Here is a 15,302-nt window from a genome sequence, read left to right as displayed (position 1 = left end):
GTTTAACCCAAGCTAAAGAATAAAAATGCAGATGCAACTACACTCACAATTTAAGAGATACATTATTCGAATGCTTGGCGAAAGAGATGCGTTTTTAATCTAGATTTAAACAGAGAGAGTGTGTCTGAACCCCGAACATTATCAGGAAGGCTATTCCAGAGTTTGGGAGCCAAATGTGAAAAAGCTCTACCTCCTTTAGTGGACTTTGCTATCCTAGGAACTACCAAAAGTCCAGCGTTTTGTGACCTTAGGGTGCGTGATGGATTGTAGCGTGGTAGAAGGCTAGTTAGGTACGCAGGAGCTAAACCATTTAGGGCCTTATAGGTAAGTAATGATAATTTGTAACTGATACGGAACTTAATAGGTAGCCAGTGCAGAGACTGTAAAATTGGGGTAATATGATCATATTTTCTTGACCTGGTAAGGACTCTAGCTGCTGCATTTTGGACTACCTGTAGCTTGTTTATTGACGAAGCAGGACAACCACCTAGAAGTGCATTACAATAGTCCAGTCTAATACAATAGAGGATATATTCACACGTTATATAAACGGAGACGATGATGTATAAAATTGATTTTTGAGTTAAAAATAGTCAATGAAAAGAATATAGTGACGGAGCTCAAACGCAGTACAGCCGCCAACAACAAACAGGAAGTGAAATAAGGCAGTGTATTTCCAGTGTCAGTCCTGAAGGTCAGCATTGGTACAGCTGTCCTTTAGGTAACAAATTAGACCAAGAGGGCTGTGTGTGGGTCCTTGTTGGCTGATTAAAGGATATAAGCACTGCCCCATTCAGAACCATCTGGAGAGATTTAGTCATGTTGGCCAACAGCCTTATCCAGTAGTCAATTCTTCTTACTGTCCTAATTGCCTTCAGAGTTGTGGAACACAGTTGTATAGTGCTGTTGTGATTGACTAACAGGTTTGCTGGAATTAGAAGGAGCTCTGTCTTTTTTGAGCTTAAACAAAAAACTGACACTTCTTCATGCAGGCTGTGAGGTCTGAAAGGGAAGCAGAGATGTGAGCTAAGACAGTAGGATCAAAAGGTTGGAACAACAGATAGAGCTGTGTATCAGTGACAGGAGAAGCCATGTGCCTTTATGATTTTTGTCCAGCTAGGCTGTGCAAATTGAAGAGGATTACTGGTTAGCTGATGTAACTCAGACATCCCTCCTCTCCAGGAGACCTTGTAGGATATTAGTGCTGGGCGGTATACCAGTTTATACCGAAAACCTGTGTATATTTTCGTTTTACTATATACATTTTTAATATACCGCCATACCGATGTATTTAATTACTCAACGTTCGAAAGGAACGTTATGTTGCGGCGCGGCCGCGAGGCACTGTTTCAGATGGACCGGACCCACTTTATATTAAGTGGACTTAACTACTATGTACTTACATTTTAATTAATAATTTAGTAAAATGTACTAATTGTGTACATACATGTTTTTACATTGTAATTATTAAAAAAAAAAAAAAACTACTTGTAACTACATCTGTATTTAATTTCTGTATTTACATTTATAATTACACTGTTGACCCATACTTTACCCCTTAACCCACCCTTAAACTTACCCATACCTCCAACCCTCTCCCTAACCTTACCCCTATCCCACCTCAATAGCAGCAAAAGTGATTTACAATAGAATATGAACACAATAAGTAAATTGTACTTATTTTTTTATGTAAGTACATAGTAGTTAAGGCCACCTAATATAAAGTGGGACCGACGGACCCTTTACAATGTTGCACTTCTAAGTAGCGACTGCAAGGCGTGCTGAGGGTAAACACAGCAGTGCTCTGGTGTTACATTATAACGCCTGTTTCACACATACTCGTCTGCGGTGCGTATGTGTTGGGTATTTTTTTACGCACCCATGTTAACGGTTTCCAGCGTTCATACTGCATGCGGCTGCTGTCCGTCAGTGCGTTCCAGGAGCGGTGCATCTGCAGCAGTGCAGCGATTGTAAACGTACGGAGTCTATTTTTGCTGTGCTGCACGCCCTGCATTAAAGTTACAGCGCATTGTTTGCGGGTAAAATGAACATGGATTGACACGGAAATGCAATGATTTCACAATAAATGTATACTAATTAAAGCCTACTGTGTTTCACATGCCACACATGGGTTTTTGGCTAGGCTTAAAACAAGAAAAAGAGCACTTTTAGATAAAAAAGGAAAATATATATAGTACAGACCAAAAGTTTGGACACACCTTCTCATTCAAAGAGTTTTCTTTATTTTCATGACTATGAAAATTGTAGATTCACACTGAAGGCATCAAAACTATGAATTAACACATGTGGAATTATATATGGAATTATATACATAACAAAAAAGTGTGAAAAAACTGAAAATATGTCATATTCTAGGTTGTTCAAAGTAGCCACCTTTTGCTTTGATTACTGCTTTGCACACTCTTGGCATTCTCTTGATGAGCTTCAAGAGGTAGTCACCTGAAATGGTCTTCCAACAGTCTTGAAGGAGTTCCCCGAGAGATGCTTAGCACTTGTTGGCCCTTTTGCCTTCTGTCTGTGGTCCAGCTCACCCCTAAACCATCTGGATTAGGTTCAGGTCCGGTGACTGTGGAGGCCAGGTCATCTGGCGCAGCACCCCATCACTCTCCTTCTTGGTCAAATAGCCCTTGATGCCTTCAGTGTGACTCTACAATTTTCATAGTCATGAAAATAAAGAAAACTCTTGGAAGGGAAGGTATGTCCAAACTTTTGGTCTGTACTGTATATATATATATATATTCACTTTTTTGGAGGCAGAAAAACAAAGTTCAGCAAACACACAGAGACAGCGCTGGGAGAGGCTGTTTATCATTAGATCGCGTAAATCAGTGGAAAATGACGATTCTGTCTGAAGAAATATGAAGTAAACATCAGTAAATATATCCATATATCTCCGCGGATATGCATCTTTGGTCTATAAATCATTATTGACGCTGTTCAGTGAGTCTATGTGAACACAAATAAACCGCTGCTGACGTGACTGAATATGAATGAGTGGTGAATTTCTATTCAAAATTTGGCATAATACGGATTTATTATTTTGCACTCCTGACATAAATTACTAAATAACTGTCACTGCAACAATGTTTTATCAAAACATTGGTCAAATATCGAAGCTTGAGTCTTTAAACTTTCAATTGATGAACAGTTTGTCCAGATCAAGTAAGAGAGTGATGTTTAACGTGCTGTGAAAGTGAAACAATAATAAACTGGGGCCATCGGCAATGCTTGCAAGCAAAGGGGTTAAGACCAGTGGGATTGCTTGTGATAAAGATTTAAATTCAAAAGGCACGAGACTGTTTCTGTCTGTGGTGTTTTAATTTTTAAATATTTTAACAAGAAAAGTAGGCTTATTATTGTTTTTAAATGTTTTGCCGCTTGCTTGAGCAGCTTATACAAACCTAGAAGAAAAATGCGTGAATAATGTGTTGTTTATATTTATTGAGTTTAATGTCTATAACTATGAAAGATTGTTACTGTTCTGTGATAAAAGACTCACAATGCTGAAAAAAAAATATATGTATATATATTTTTTTTACATGATATGAAATCAAATCAATGAACAAATGTTGTGTTTGTGGACTAAACAGACGCGGATCAGTAGCGGACTGCAAACGCGTCCTGTGTGAAAGCACAATGAGCCATGCTGCGGATTGCATATGCACTGCAGACGGAGTATGTGTGAAACAGGCGTTACAGGGAAGATGGATGCTGCAGAACTAGTAAAACATGATACAGAAGAACTTGTGCCAAAAAGAAGAGCCGGGTCTGTTGTTTGGAGGTTTTTTGGTTTCCAAAAATCTGACGTAGACTAAGCAACCATTTTATGCAAGTGCTGTCGGGCTAAAATTGTGGCAACACGAGCAATTTGCTCCAGCACCTTAGCCGCAAGCACGTCTTGGAAAAAAACTGCACAAACCAGCATAATTTTGAAAAAAACTGTGATATAAATTTTTGGTCAAACCGCCCAGCACTATATGTCTTTGAGGTTGGACTGAAGTGAAAGTGGCAAACAACTTTGTAGATGTTAAGGGAAATGCTGTAAGTTATAGGACATTGAAAATGAAGAAATTCAGAGACTTATGTGAGAGGACAGAAGGAGGAGAACAGCGTGGGTAGTGGTTGGTTGTGAATTTGAACTAAGGTGGTTGCTGATGGTCACCACCTTGGTAAAATCTGACCAAGTCATCACCAGTCAGAACGGATAGTGGCAAGAAGAAGAAAAGAGAAGAATATTGTGAACAATTTGCGGGTGTCTGAAGTGTTGCTGATCTTTTTGATATTGTTTTTGACAACAAGAGCAATGCAGAAGAAAGCGACATTAGGAGATATTGGGTCACATTGGCTGGGTCATTTGACTTGTGCTGTTACCTCTCTTGGAGCATTGAAATTGGTCCATTGGTCACAAAAGTATCAGTGAGATGCAGGAAGGAATCGTTAAAGTAAGTAAAAGTGGTTAAATGAGGGAAGAGATGCAGACACGACCAAGAAGAAGCCTGTGAAGGTGAAAGCGCAAAGGTTTACAGCAAAAGAAACATGAGAAACTAGATGTCAAACAAGGTGTGAGACTAGACAAAGTCAGATGGGATTGGGAGAACTGAGGGAATTGCAGATTCACCCCTATATGCAAGCCATAACACTGGGTTTTTACTGACTTGGAAAGGGATGAAATCAGCTCAGTTCTCAGTTCACATTTTCAGTGTATACGTTCTTCAGTAAATCAGCCTACAAAGTCTTAAGTTGCAAACCAGATAAAGACAGCTCACTGTCCTTCTGTTTAGTGCTCAAGCACAAGGAAGCAAATCCCTTTACGTATGCTTCTTCACACTAAACTTTTAATTTGGTGAGTATGAGTTTTAAACTAGACATTGTCTCAGATTTAGTTGAATGTTGGCTGGGTTTGACTTCTGAGTGGCACAGAATTATGTCAAGCTACACCATCTCAATGATTCCCTTTGCCTTGGCAATACATTTATACTGTCAAGTCTGTTCCCTCCAAAATAAAATAGGGGTGCAGCAACCAACATTCTAGGCCTCCACGACTTACCTGACAGTCATTGAAAAATCAGTACTAGAAATCTGGTGAATCCTACTGAAGCCGATTGGATGGGCAAGGATGTGAACCAACAAAGTACATGTCACTGGTCTTAATGTTTCAACAGCAGCCTTAAGGCCACAACAGCAGTTAAGACCACCTGCCACATGCTGAAATGTTGGTTGAGAGCAGTCGACTAGTCACAGCTGCCTAGAAATTACAAGGCCTGCATGGCATCCGGGTATTTTAGCTTTTGTTGGTGTATGTGGTGAGGCACGCAAGTAAGCAGCTTTCACCAGAGGCCTGCATGGCATCCGGGTATTTTAGCCTTTGTTGGTGTAGGTGGGTAGGCACGCAAGTAAGCAGCTTTCACCAGAGTTAACTATGAAACTATGACTTACTTGAAGTCTCTGGCAAGAAAGGTGATGATGTACAAGGAACCCAGATACTCAAAGGTAGCCTAGGATGGGGAGGGTGAGGCTGTAGTGTGCTTCCTCTGAGATGATTACTTTTGAATGAGCTCCTGAGCAGCCAGTGCCAGGAACCACCACAGATGCTTTTATCCAAAGCAACTTGCCTTGTGCTCAAGGTATGGGTCCTTGCATCTGCATTAGACTGGCAGGTCTCAGTAGCCTTGGAAAGGGACTTAAATGGATAATTCACCGTTGGCAAGATAAGGTGTCTAAAAGTTGGCTGTCTATACATTAAAAGGGTGTTTTTAAAATGTTGGATGACTAGAGAAAACAGAAAAGTGCACTGGAGCCATGGAGCTGTTGAAAATCCACTGGATGACACATTGTACTTTTTTCTGACAAATAAATTGGGATATATCGGTACTGGTAATCCAGAGAAAGAGTATGCTTTGATCATTCACACATATTACTCTTTTAAGTTGATACAGACTACTTTGATATCAGACATCGTTCTGGTCTTTGAGGCAACCAAAAGCTTCCTCCTTTTAGAGATGTCTTGGCTCTGGAGGGAGCATTTAGAAGAAGCCAGTGAAAGAAAAATGGTCTAGTAGGAAAATTTGGCCAATGACTTCTTCAAGGCCATGACAGGAGCCATGAGAAATAAAGAAAATATCAATACAAAAAAACTAAAAAAACTAAAACAAAATGGCTTTGGAGAAAGACAGGAAAGCTTGTTGAATGGGGCTATTGCACAAGCTATTCCACTCAACCATTTCACTCAGTCATCACATTACATAACCTAACCTAACCACACCACTCTGGTCAACACCATACACCCTCATCGTGGTAAGGTACAGTTGATCAGAGTGGTGTGGTTAGGTTTTTGTAGTGTGATGACTGAGTGAAATGGTTCTGCAGGCTTTTGTCAGCATTGCCAGAGAAGGCCATGAATGTAGTTCCAACACTTACTTGGAAGCCAGAGTATAGCGCTAAATGTAAGTTTTGATCCAAAGATTGGGTATAAGTCAACTAGTAGCATTTTACATGTGCTCGAGGCAGGTGTTGGTAAATTGACAAAGAGTGAGTTGCAGTGATCTAGTCATGAAAAAGAAGACACTGGACAAGGAGCAAAACAAAGTATTGGTTGTGTAAGGACTTGATTTTCCTTGCACTGAAAAGCGCAAAACTTTGCAGTTGCTGCATTGTTGATCATATTTAGGTTTATGTTATGTACAATCAAGCATAATGCATTTATATGGTCTGTATGGATTCAGGGGTCTGCTTGTTTTGTTGTATGTGATGGGGTCTCAATAATGTGTTTGGTCTTCTAATACAGTCTGTTTTAAGATGAATGAGGCTTCATGTTTCCTCACAGGTAGCTCTTGCTGAACACAACAGCACAGTATCCATGGAGTTTGGTTAGTCAGCCACAGATGGAATTCACACATAACCTACCTCTAAATATTATAAGTTTATTATAATATTATAAGTTACTGTACATGTTGTTCAAATAAACAAAATTCTGACCATGTGAGATCATAGGGAATTACCACATCTTTCAGAAGCTTTTTCTGTTCTTAGTTAAAAAGTGCATATTTGTCTGTTTTGAAAGCATTCCAGTTTATGCTTCCCTGAAGAGAATAGAGGAAATATCAATGCAAAATTTCCCAACAAGACTTGTGTTTTGTTATTTTTTTTGTGGCCAGTGGAGCATTTGTGAGAATTAGTGCATGGGGCGTGCTGAGCGTGTAGCGATGGCAGCATGTGACAGGCTAATGGCTGTGTGATGGCTTATCAGAGCCACCGCTGCTAGATCAATTGAAGCCTGAGAAGAAACGAAAGCAAACTGTGTTATATAGGTCAGTCAATACTTTCCGTAATGATGGCGTAATCTCTGTGATGTCTGGGGGCCAGTTAATGCTCACACACCTTTATATTGTGGACATTTGCTACACATGGGTTCCCTCCTGACATTTCTCCTCCTACCTTGCCTTCTTCCCTCAGATCAAACTTGAGCCATTTACCATTTACCTGAGCATCAAATATACACTTCTTCCTGGATATATCTATATGTGTGTGTGTGTGTGTGTGTGTATTCAGTGTAATGCAGAAAAATAAATAGTGGCAATAAAAATAGTGGCATTACTAGCAATTATTTTTCCAGTAACTAAATATTTAGATAAAACATGTTTGTTTGTGTTTTTGTTTTTTTAATTCAGTTTTATTTTTTATTGTTCTATTTAGACTAAATTTATGTCTTAAAGTTAGATGCAGTCACTCTTAATTGCAATTAAACAGATTTTAATATAATTAGATTATATTAATAATAATTATAATTAGAGTTTTTACAATATTTAGTAGTAGCTTATAAGTGGTGACTGTCGGTTTATGTGCATGTGAAAGGAATTTCTTTAAAAAATTAATACAAGTCATAGTCAACCAGACAATGAACACTATTAACAGTGATTGTAATGTGATTAGATTAGATTCAACCAGAAGTGCAAGAATATAGTGTTTTATATACATAAAAGTGCAGAATAAGTGAAGCTATGATATACAGAATGTACAGTGGAGTTGCTATATACAGTATTGAGCAGAGTATATACAGAATATAAATAGGAATGCAATGTAGGGATTGTATGTACATTATGAACAGAGCAATGTAGGATTATATACACACTATGAACAGCAGCAACGTGAGAACAGTGGTAATAAATACAGTTGGATGAGTGTGCCTCCCGATTTCATAGTAAGTAGCAATATCTGTTAGTTCTGTATGTTATTTCAGGGTTAGCATCATCTGAGGTCCTCTGAGGGTCAGCATCATCTCTTCTCAGGTGTTCTGGATCCAGACTGGAGCTTGTGTAAATCCTAGTTACATCCCGTGGCAAAACAGAAACAAATAGAGACATCATTACCGTAACTGCTGTTCCAAAAAAGTAAAATTAATTTAACCCAAGCTAAAGAATAAGAATGCACATTTGATCAGATACAACTGCAGTTACAAATTATGAGATGCATTACTTGAATGCTTGGTGAAAGAAATGCGTTTTTAATCTAGATTTAAACAGAGAAAGTGTGTCTGAACCCCGAACATTATCAGGAAGGCTATTCCAGAGTTTGGGAGCCAAATGTGAAAAAGCTCTACCTCCTTTAGTGGACTTTGTTATCCTAGGAACTACCAAAAGTCCAGCGTTTTGTGACCTTAGGGAGAGTGATGGATTGTAGCGTGGTAGAAGGCTAGTTAGGTACGAAGGAGCTAAACCATTTAGGGCCTTATAGGTAAGTAATAATAATGTGTAACTGATACGGAACTTAATAGGTAGCCAGTGCAGAGACTGTAAAATTGGGGTAATATGATCATATTTTAGCATGGGAAATATGGTTTTCAATAGACAAGTTGCTGTCTAATATAAAACCCAGATTTTTGACTGTAGAGGAAGTAACAGTACATCCATCTAGTTGCAAACTGTAGTCTACTAGATTCTGTGTACTGTTGGTCCAATAAGTAATATCTCTGTCTTATCTGAATTTAATAGGAGAAAATTATTGGTCATCCAATATTTTATATTTTTAACACACTCTGTTAGCTTAGATAATTTAGAAGTTTCATCTGGTCTTGTTGAGATATATAGTTGAGTATCATCAGCATAACAGTGGAAACTAATCCCGTATTTTCTAATAATATAAGGGGCAACATGTATATTGAAAATAGAAGGTAAATGAGATGACTCCCCACTTAAATAAACAAAATGGTAGCGATCGGACAGGTAGGATCTAAACCATCTTAGAGCCTGCCCTTGAATACCTGTATAGTTTTGTAATCGATCTATGAGTATGTCATGATCTATGGTGTCGAACGCAGCACTAAGATCAAGTAAAACAAGCAATGAGATGCAGCCTTGATCTGATGCAAGAAGCAAGTTATTTGTAATTTGTATAAGTTATATACCAAATTGTTGTTTGATCGTCTTTTATTTTATGTGTGTTATTGCGTGACCAGGGCCGTCGCTAGTGGGGTGAAAGGTGGTGACGATTATAGGGGTCCATGGCTGAGGGGGGGCCCCCAGCGATCTCAACCATCTGGCTGAGGCCAGCCTAAAAATACGCTCAAGACAGTTGATGGGACACTGTTGCGCGTCGTCACAAAAGCTTATCACTTTCACATGTTTTAAGCCTTGCCAATTTAAACATTCAGAAGAGTTTAAAGCATTCAAACACAAGAAACAAACACGCATCTCAAAGTGCTTGCACTCAGAGAGGCACTGAATTTGCCTTTGCTCTTGTACTGACAAATAATAAATACCCGTCTTGGAAAGTATGTTCGAGAAAAATCTTGGTTACGTCTTAAGTGTAAGTAAACAGCAGAAAAAGAAATCGAATGTGTATCATTATAATGGATGCATTGTCTCTTAAAGTGGCCGTGCGTATTTACTAGCTGCCGTTGGTGTCCTTAATGTTAATCCAAGAAAATGAAAGAAAGAAAATCACTTACTGTTCTTGACAGAATTACCTGTAATTTTAACAAGAATTAATCCACAGTCAAACCAAAAATTATTCAGACACCAGATATATTTTTGACATTTTTTTTATTAGTGGGTGCAGGACACAATAGTTCAGCATAGCAAAGTACATCGAATTGTGACATATTATACCCAAATATTCTTTATACTGTGGACTACCAGTGAAATTGATAAAAACAATTTGGGACCAAAAATAACTCAAGACACTTTGACCTCACCATGTTTTGCTTAAGTGTTTTTTCTTTAATTGCTAAGGTGACCTTTTTACACCACAGACTGAACAAAATTAAGCATTGCTTGGTAATTGGTCAACAAAGTATTAATAGTTGTGTAAATATTGTCAACAGTTGTCTGAATTTTTGGTTGATTGTAATTCATTACATTTTCTATCAAAGTTATCTGATATTATCAAGATAAATTTGTTCTGACACAGTGTAACTCTGAGTTCTTGTCATATTTTATTACCATTTTCTAAACTATAGCAAATAAACTGTGATAATATGAGAAATGTTGAAGGTACATTTTACATTGAAGACAATGCGGTGCTATTTTACTTTTAATTATTTAGTTTGTGTACTTGGACACCTACAAACTTGAAAAAGCTTAAACATTGTGTAAATAGCACAAGTAAATAAACAGAACTAACATACAAATTAAACAATTTCAGACAGGGCCCACTGGTACAACCTGCAAAAAAAGTGTCCATAGACTTTATTTTTATGTTTTTATTTGATTTGATTTTTTTTTTTTTTATTAATTAATACTTTTAGGAATTTGTCCCAGCATTTTTTTACAGTACAGATATAAGAGCAAAATGGGGTGAAAAAATCTTTGAAATGAAACATTGTTCCACAGAAGTTTTTCCAAAATATAGATGCAAAAGAAATGTAATGACAACTACTCAATAGGTAAAATGATGTTAAATTAAGAGGTGTGTGTGTGCCAGTTTATGGCCAGTTCCTTCATTCATTCTTTTATGCATTCAATCATATACTGGGTAATGATCACTGAATTTATTTTATTTTGGAATTTAAGTATATGTATGTTTTATTTGTAAAGATTGAAAATAAATTGTTTTAATTTTAAAGTTAAAAAAAGGTCTGTTGGAGGTATTGTTTAATAATGGATTAGAATTAGATTCATTTAAAATATTTTCATTATTCACCATAAATTGTTCATCTAAATTGTTCACTAAAATATATGTCTTTAGTTGTTTTTATGATATTATGATAGATTTACCTGATTGGGTTAAGGTTGTAGGATTATTCCACTGTGTTTGGATGTTGCAGTTGACCTCTCGTATAGAAAAGATACGTTTTCTCTCACACAGATGTTTTCTGTTGTTGCCTCTGATGTCTGGATAGCAAATGATAATAGATGTGTAGACTGTATTTTGGTTAATTGTTGTACACCTCATAGCCTTTTCTGCATTCTGCGTACAGTACATATACAAAGAGTACCATTCAAACATTCTATTATATAAATAATAAATCCCACAGGATAGTGTAAATGCACATGACTGCATTTCTGGTCATCTATTGTTAATGTCCTCTCTCATGTCTCCTGCAGTGTATTATGGGAGCCCATGGGTGATGGGAAGCGTTTGATATCTCTGGCTGAAAACCACGTGCTGCTCTGGGACCTTCAGGAGAGCTCCACCAAGGCCACGGTGAGGTTCATTATTTTCATAATTGCTGTGTTTCTCCGCTCTTCTCTCGGTGCTGAAGCCATTATACTGGCACACCATATCAACTATATGAGGCACCACGTTTAGTTTCCTAACATTTTCATTTACAGTTCCCATTAGTTCTCACTGAGACAATACAATGTCTATAGCTGTTAGACTTGCCAGTGAATGTAGATAGAATTGGTGTTAAGGAAAAAAGAAAGAGTTACCATATATACGTTCAAACCTCTCTGAACTTATTTTTTTATAGGAGCACAAAAAAGGTATTTTGAAGAATGTTTATGCTTTTCTTTACATGAAAAATTACTCAAAAAGCAAAAATCTAAATGACTCATGAGGAAAAATTTCTGATTCCCCTAATACATTTTTTGTATTTTAAGATGCCTGTTGGGTAGGTGGTGATCTCTTGTCAAAAAGAGAAAATTAAAGGAATAAATATGAATAATGAAAAAAGGTAATTAATTTGTTCCACTTGCAAATAAACGTTTTGTTTTGATGGGGTAAATGACTGTCCGAACCACAACCTATACACACTTATCGAAGTCAAAAAGTTTTATTATGTTCTAGTGTAGGTCTGAGGATGATAAATTAATTTCATGAATTGCTATGAGGAAAAGGTTAATTAAATGCAATATGCAAACATTCAGTCTTAGGGTGTATTCACACCTGTCTTGTTTGGTTCAATTGAATCGAAATCAAGTTCGTTTCCCCCCTTGGTGCAGATCTTTTGGGCAGGTGTGAATACAGCAATCGCACACAGGTGTGGACCAAACAACCATACCAAGACCTAGCTGAAGAGGTGGTCTCGGTCTGGTTCCAAACCAACTCTTGTACGCTTGAAAATTTCTGTCCAATTAATTGATTGCCTTAGCCCGCGTGCGGTTTTGTTTACAATTTCTGGTTCATTTGCAAAAAGGGCAGTGTGAAAGCGAACTACACCAAACCAAAAAAATCAACATTGTATTTGGTCCGGACCAAAGCAAGTGAACTTATCTATAACCTATGCGGAAAATGTGTTGAAAATGGCTCCAGTTGAGTTAGTTGCATCCCTGGATATCACTGTTGTTCATTTAACATTTCTGTCATAACCAAGCGGCAACATTCTGATCTTAAAAATGAAGCCTACCCGGAAGTGCGAAAAACTGCAATACATCGAAAATCCGCCAGGGGAAGGTCCCAAAAGGGAGCAAATGTCCATAGCCCCCATGTTAAAATGTCCGTTTTCACAGCATAAATTCATGCTTTTACAGGTTGGTCCCATGGACTTTTATTGTATTTTTCGATAGCTTCCGAGTGCCTGACAACTTTGAGGGGGGTGATTTTTTTTCTAACTTGTTAGTTTATATTGTATTTAGATATAAAATATATGACAATAAGGGTGTGGTTAACTTTGAGTGACAGCTTGATTGACAGCTGACAAGGCAGCGCCACCGAGAATGACAACAAGAAGCGCCATTTTTTAATACAGTTGACATATAATACTACTGTTTCTGTATCATGAAATGTAGTTTTAAGAGGTTTTCAGGCGAGAATGGAGTTGTTTAAAGCTCAAATCTGTGGTTTATTTAAAGATTTATGAAAATTTGATCCAGTTGATCCAGCCACGACCGGGCGCTCGGCGTTCATGTACCCCGCCTGAAGCAGTCTTTCCTCGGCTAGACCTTCTAAAGTTTGCCGCCAATGCCGCGGACTCTGGCGTCTCTGTAGTGGTTAAACATGAGATATAATTCATCTTGTGTATATCTAATGGGCGATTTTTGGTCTCGTAAATCTATAATTTTTTCCCTGGTCAATCGTTTTGGCTGAGGGGAAGTTTCATAACTTTATAAGCTATTTAACTTTACCAATGTATGGTTAGACTAGAGCGCTGATTTTGTATGTTTAACTGAATTGTTTGCTTTATTTGTATAGCTTCTTATACCTTTTACTTATACTTTTATAATGGCTAATATTGATAAAACTGAAATTTAACAAAAAGAGACTGGGTTGAGTTTTGTCATTTAAAATTTTAATACAACAAAGATGATCTGTAATGTTGTTTACTGCAAAATCTGTTGTTTAGTACAAATGCACATATTTCCTGGACCATAAAATGTTTAATATTTTTATATTATATTTAAAATGAAAAGAGGCAGGTTTGTGTTTTATATTTAGTTTTTTCATAAATAGGCAAACGTTATGTCTAGTTGAATATAATCAATATGCATTGCCTGAACCACATTTGTGTGGCTATAATGTTTAAGATTTCTTTTAATGAAAACGAAAATAGTTAGTATGGTGTTTTATAACATATTTCGTTGCCTAAAATATACACAGAGATGACCGAATTTGCAGAGCGAGCTGAGTGAAGCGCGCTGCGTCAGAAGGTGGGCGGAGTTAGGATTTCCCAAGATTTTCCAAGATGGCGCAGCCCATACCCCCCATAAACGGCTTCAAACCTGTTTTTATACAGTCTATGCTTCAAACCCGTTCTTCAGAAAGTCTATGGGTGACGTCACAGACGCTTTGTCCATATTTTTTTACAGTCTATGGTCATAACACAGTCGTCAGAAATTAAATGTTTAGTTACGTCTCACTTTTTGACTATTAAAACTGAAGCTTTGTGCTGGACATTAGGCTTCCACATTTGGTAAAAATAATGGTAATGCCCGTCATCTTTGATTTGATTTGCCATCATTTTGACATATGAAAAAAGTCAGTTAACCTGACATTGTACAATATCTTGGACTCACCAAAGAACAGTTATCTTGGTTATTTCACAACGTTTTTTAAACATCTAAGACAAAATACTGAGGTCCATGGGTACGGCCATGCTTATGCACTTTGTGTATGTTTGTGCAGTCATGCTGTAGCTTTGTTTGTTCCTCTATTGTAAGTAGCTTTGGATAAAAGATCTTGCTAGATGCTTAAATGTAAAACGTGAATGTGATTTTCACAGTTTCATGTATTAACTTACCGAAAACCTTCCCATGTGCCATAGCTCTCTAAATCTCATTCACACTTCCACCAATTTGGCACTTCACAAATGAGGATGAAACATGAGAAGCAATTTCATTTGGTGTTGTTGATGTAAACTTTGGTGTGACATGTCTTCATGCACTCAAACTTGAATTGCAAAGCAAAGAATGTGCAGTAATTTGGTGGGTTGTAGTAAAGACGTTTGACTTTATGTGTGTATCTCAGAATCAGAAAGAGCTTTATTGCCAATTGTGTTTGCACACACAAGGAATTAATACTGGTGTCAGGAGCTTCCAGTACAGAAAGTACAAACATAGAGCGGACATACATGTAGTTTAAGGTAATAAAATCACTAAAAATTAAGAGAATAGACGATAAGTGATGAAAAAAAAACAATATAGTAATAAAATAAATAGAAAATTAAAATGTCAGTAGACAGAAATGTGAATATTCATATGTGCTATTTACAGATGAAAGTTTTGATGAGTTGTTTACAAATGTAGATAACTATCTGATGATAGTTTTCTCAAATGAAATCCAGGTAAAGTGCATGTATTCATCCAAAATATGACAAATTCTGTGACATTCCACGTTACACTTTCAATTCCATTTTTCTGATTTTTTTTTCCACATTGCAGAAATCATAGGGTTCTAAATTTCTGATA

General features: G+C 37.2%; 1 protein-coding gene across 1 annotated transcript in view; it reads left to right on the top strand.

The window, feature by feature from the left end:
- Positions 1–15,302, top strand: part of LOC132111834 (EARP-interacting protein homolog) — a 54,039-nt gene that overhangs the window by 20,763 nt on the left and 17,974 nt on the right. The window contains exon 5 of the mRNA XM_059519455.1: positions 11,562–11,661. Coding sequence (XP_059375438.1) covers positions 11,562–11,661 — 100 coding nt within the window. The remainder of the gene's footprint in view (positions 1–11,561; positions 11,662–15,302) is intronic.

Source organism: Carassius carassius, chromosome 31, assembly GCF_963082965.1.
Source record: "Carassius carassius chromosome 31, fCarCar2.1, whole genome shotgun sequence".
Classification (NCBI taxonomy): Eukaryota; Metazoa; Chordata; class Actinopteri; order Cypriniformes; family Cyprinidae; genus Carassius; species Carassius carassius.
The sequence above is the reverse complement of the archived record's forward strand: the minus strand, read 5'-3'. Positions and strand labels throughout refer to the sequence as shown.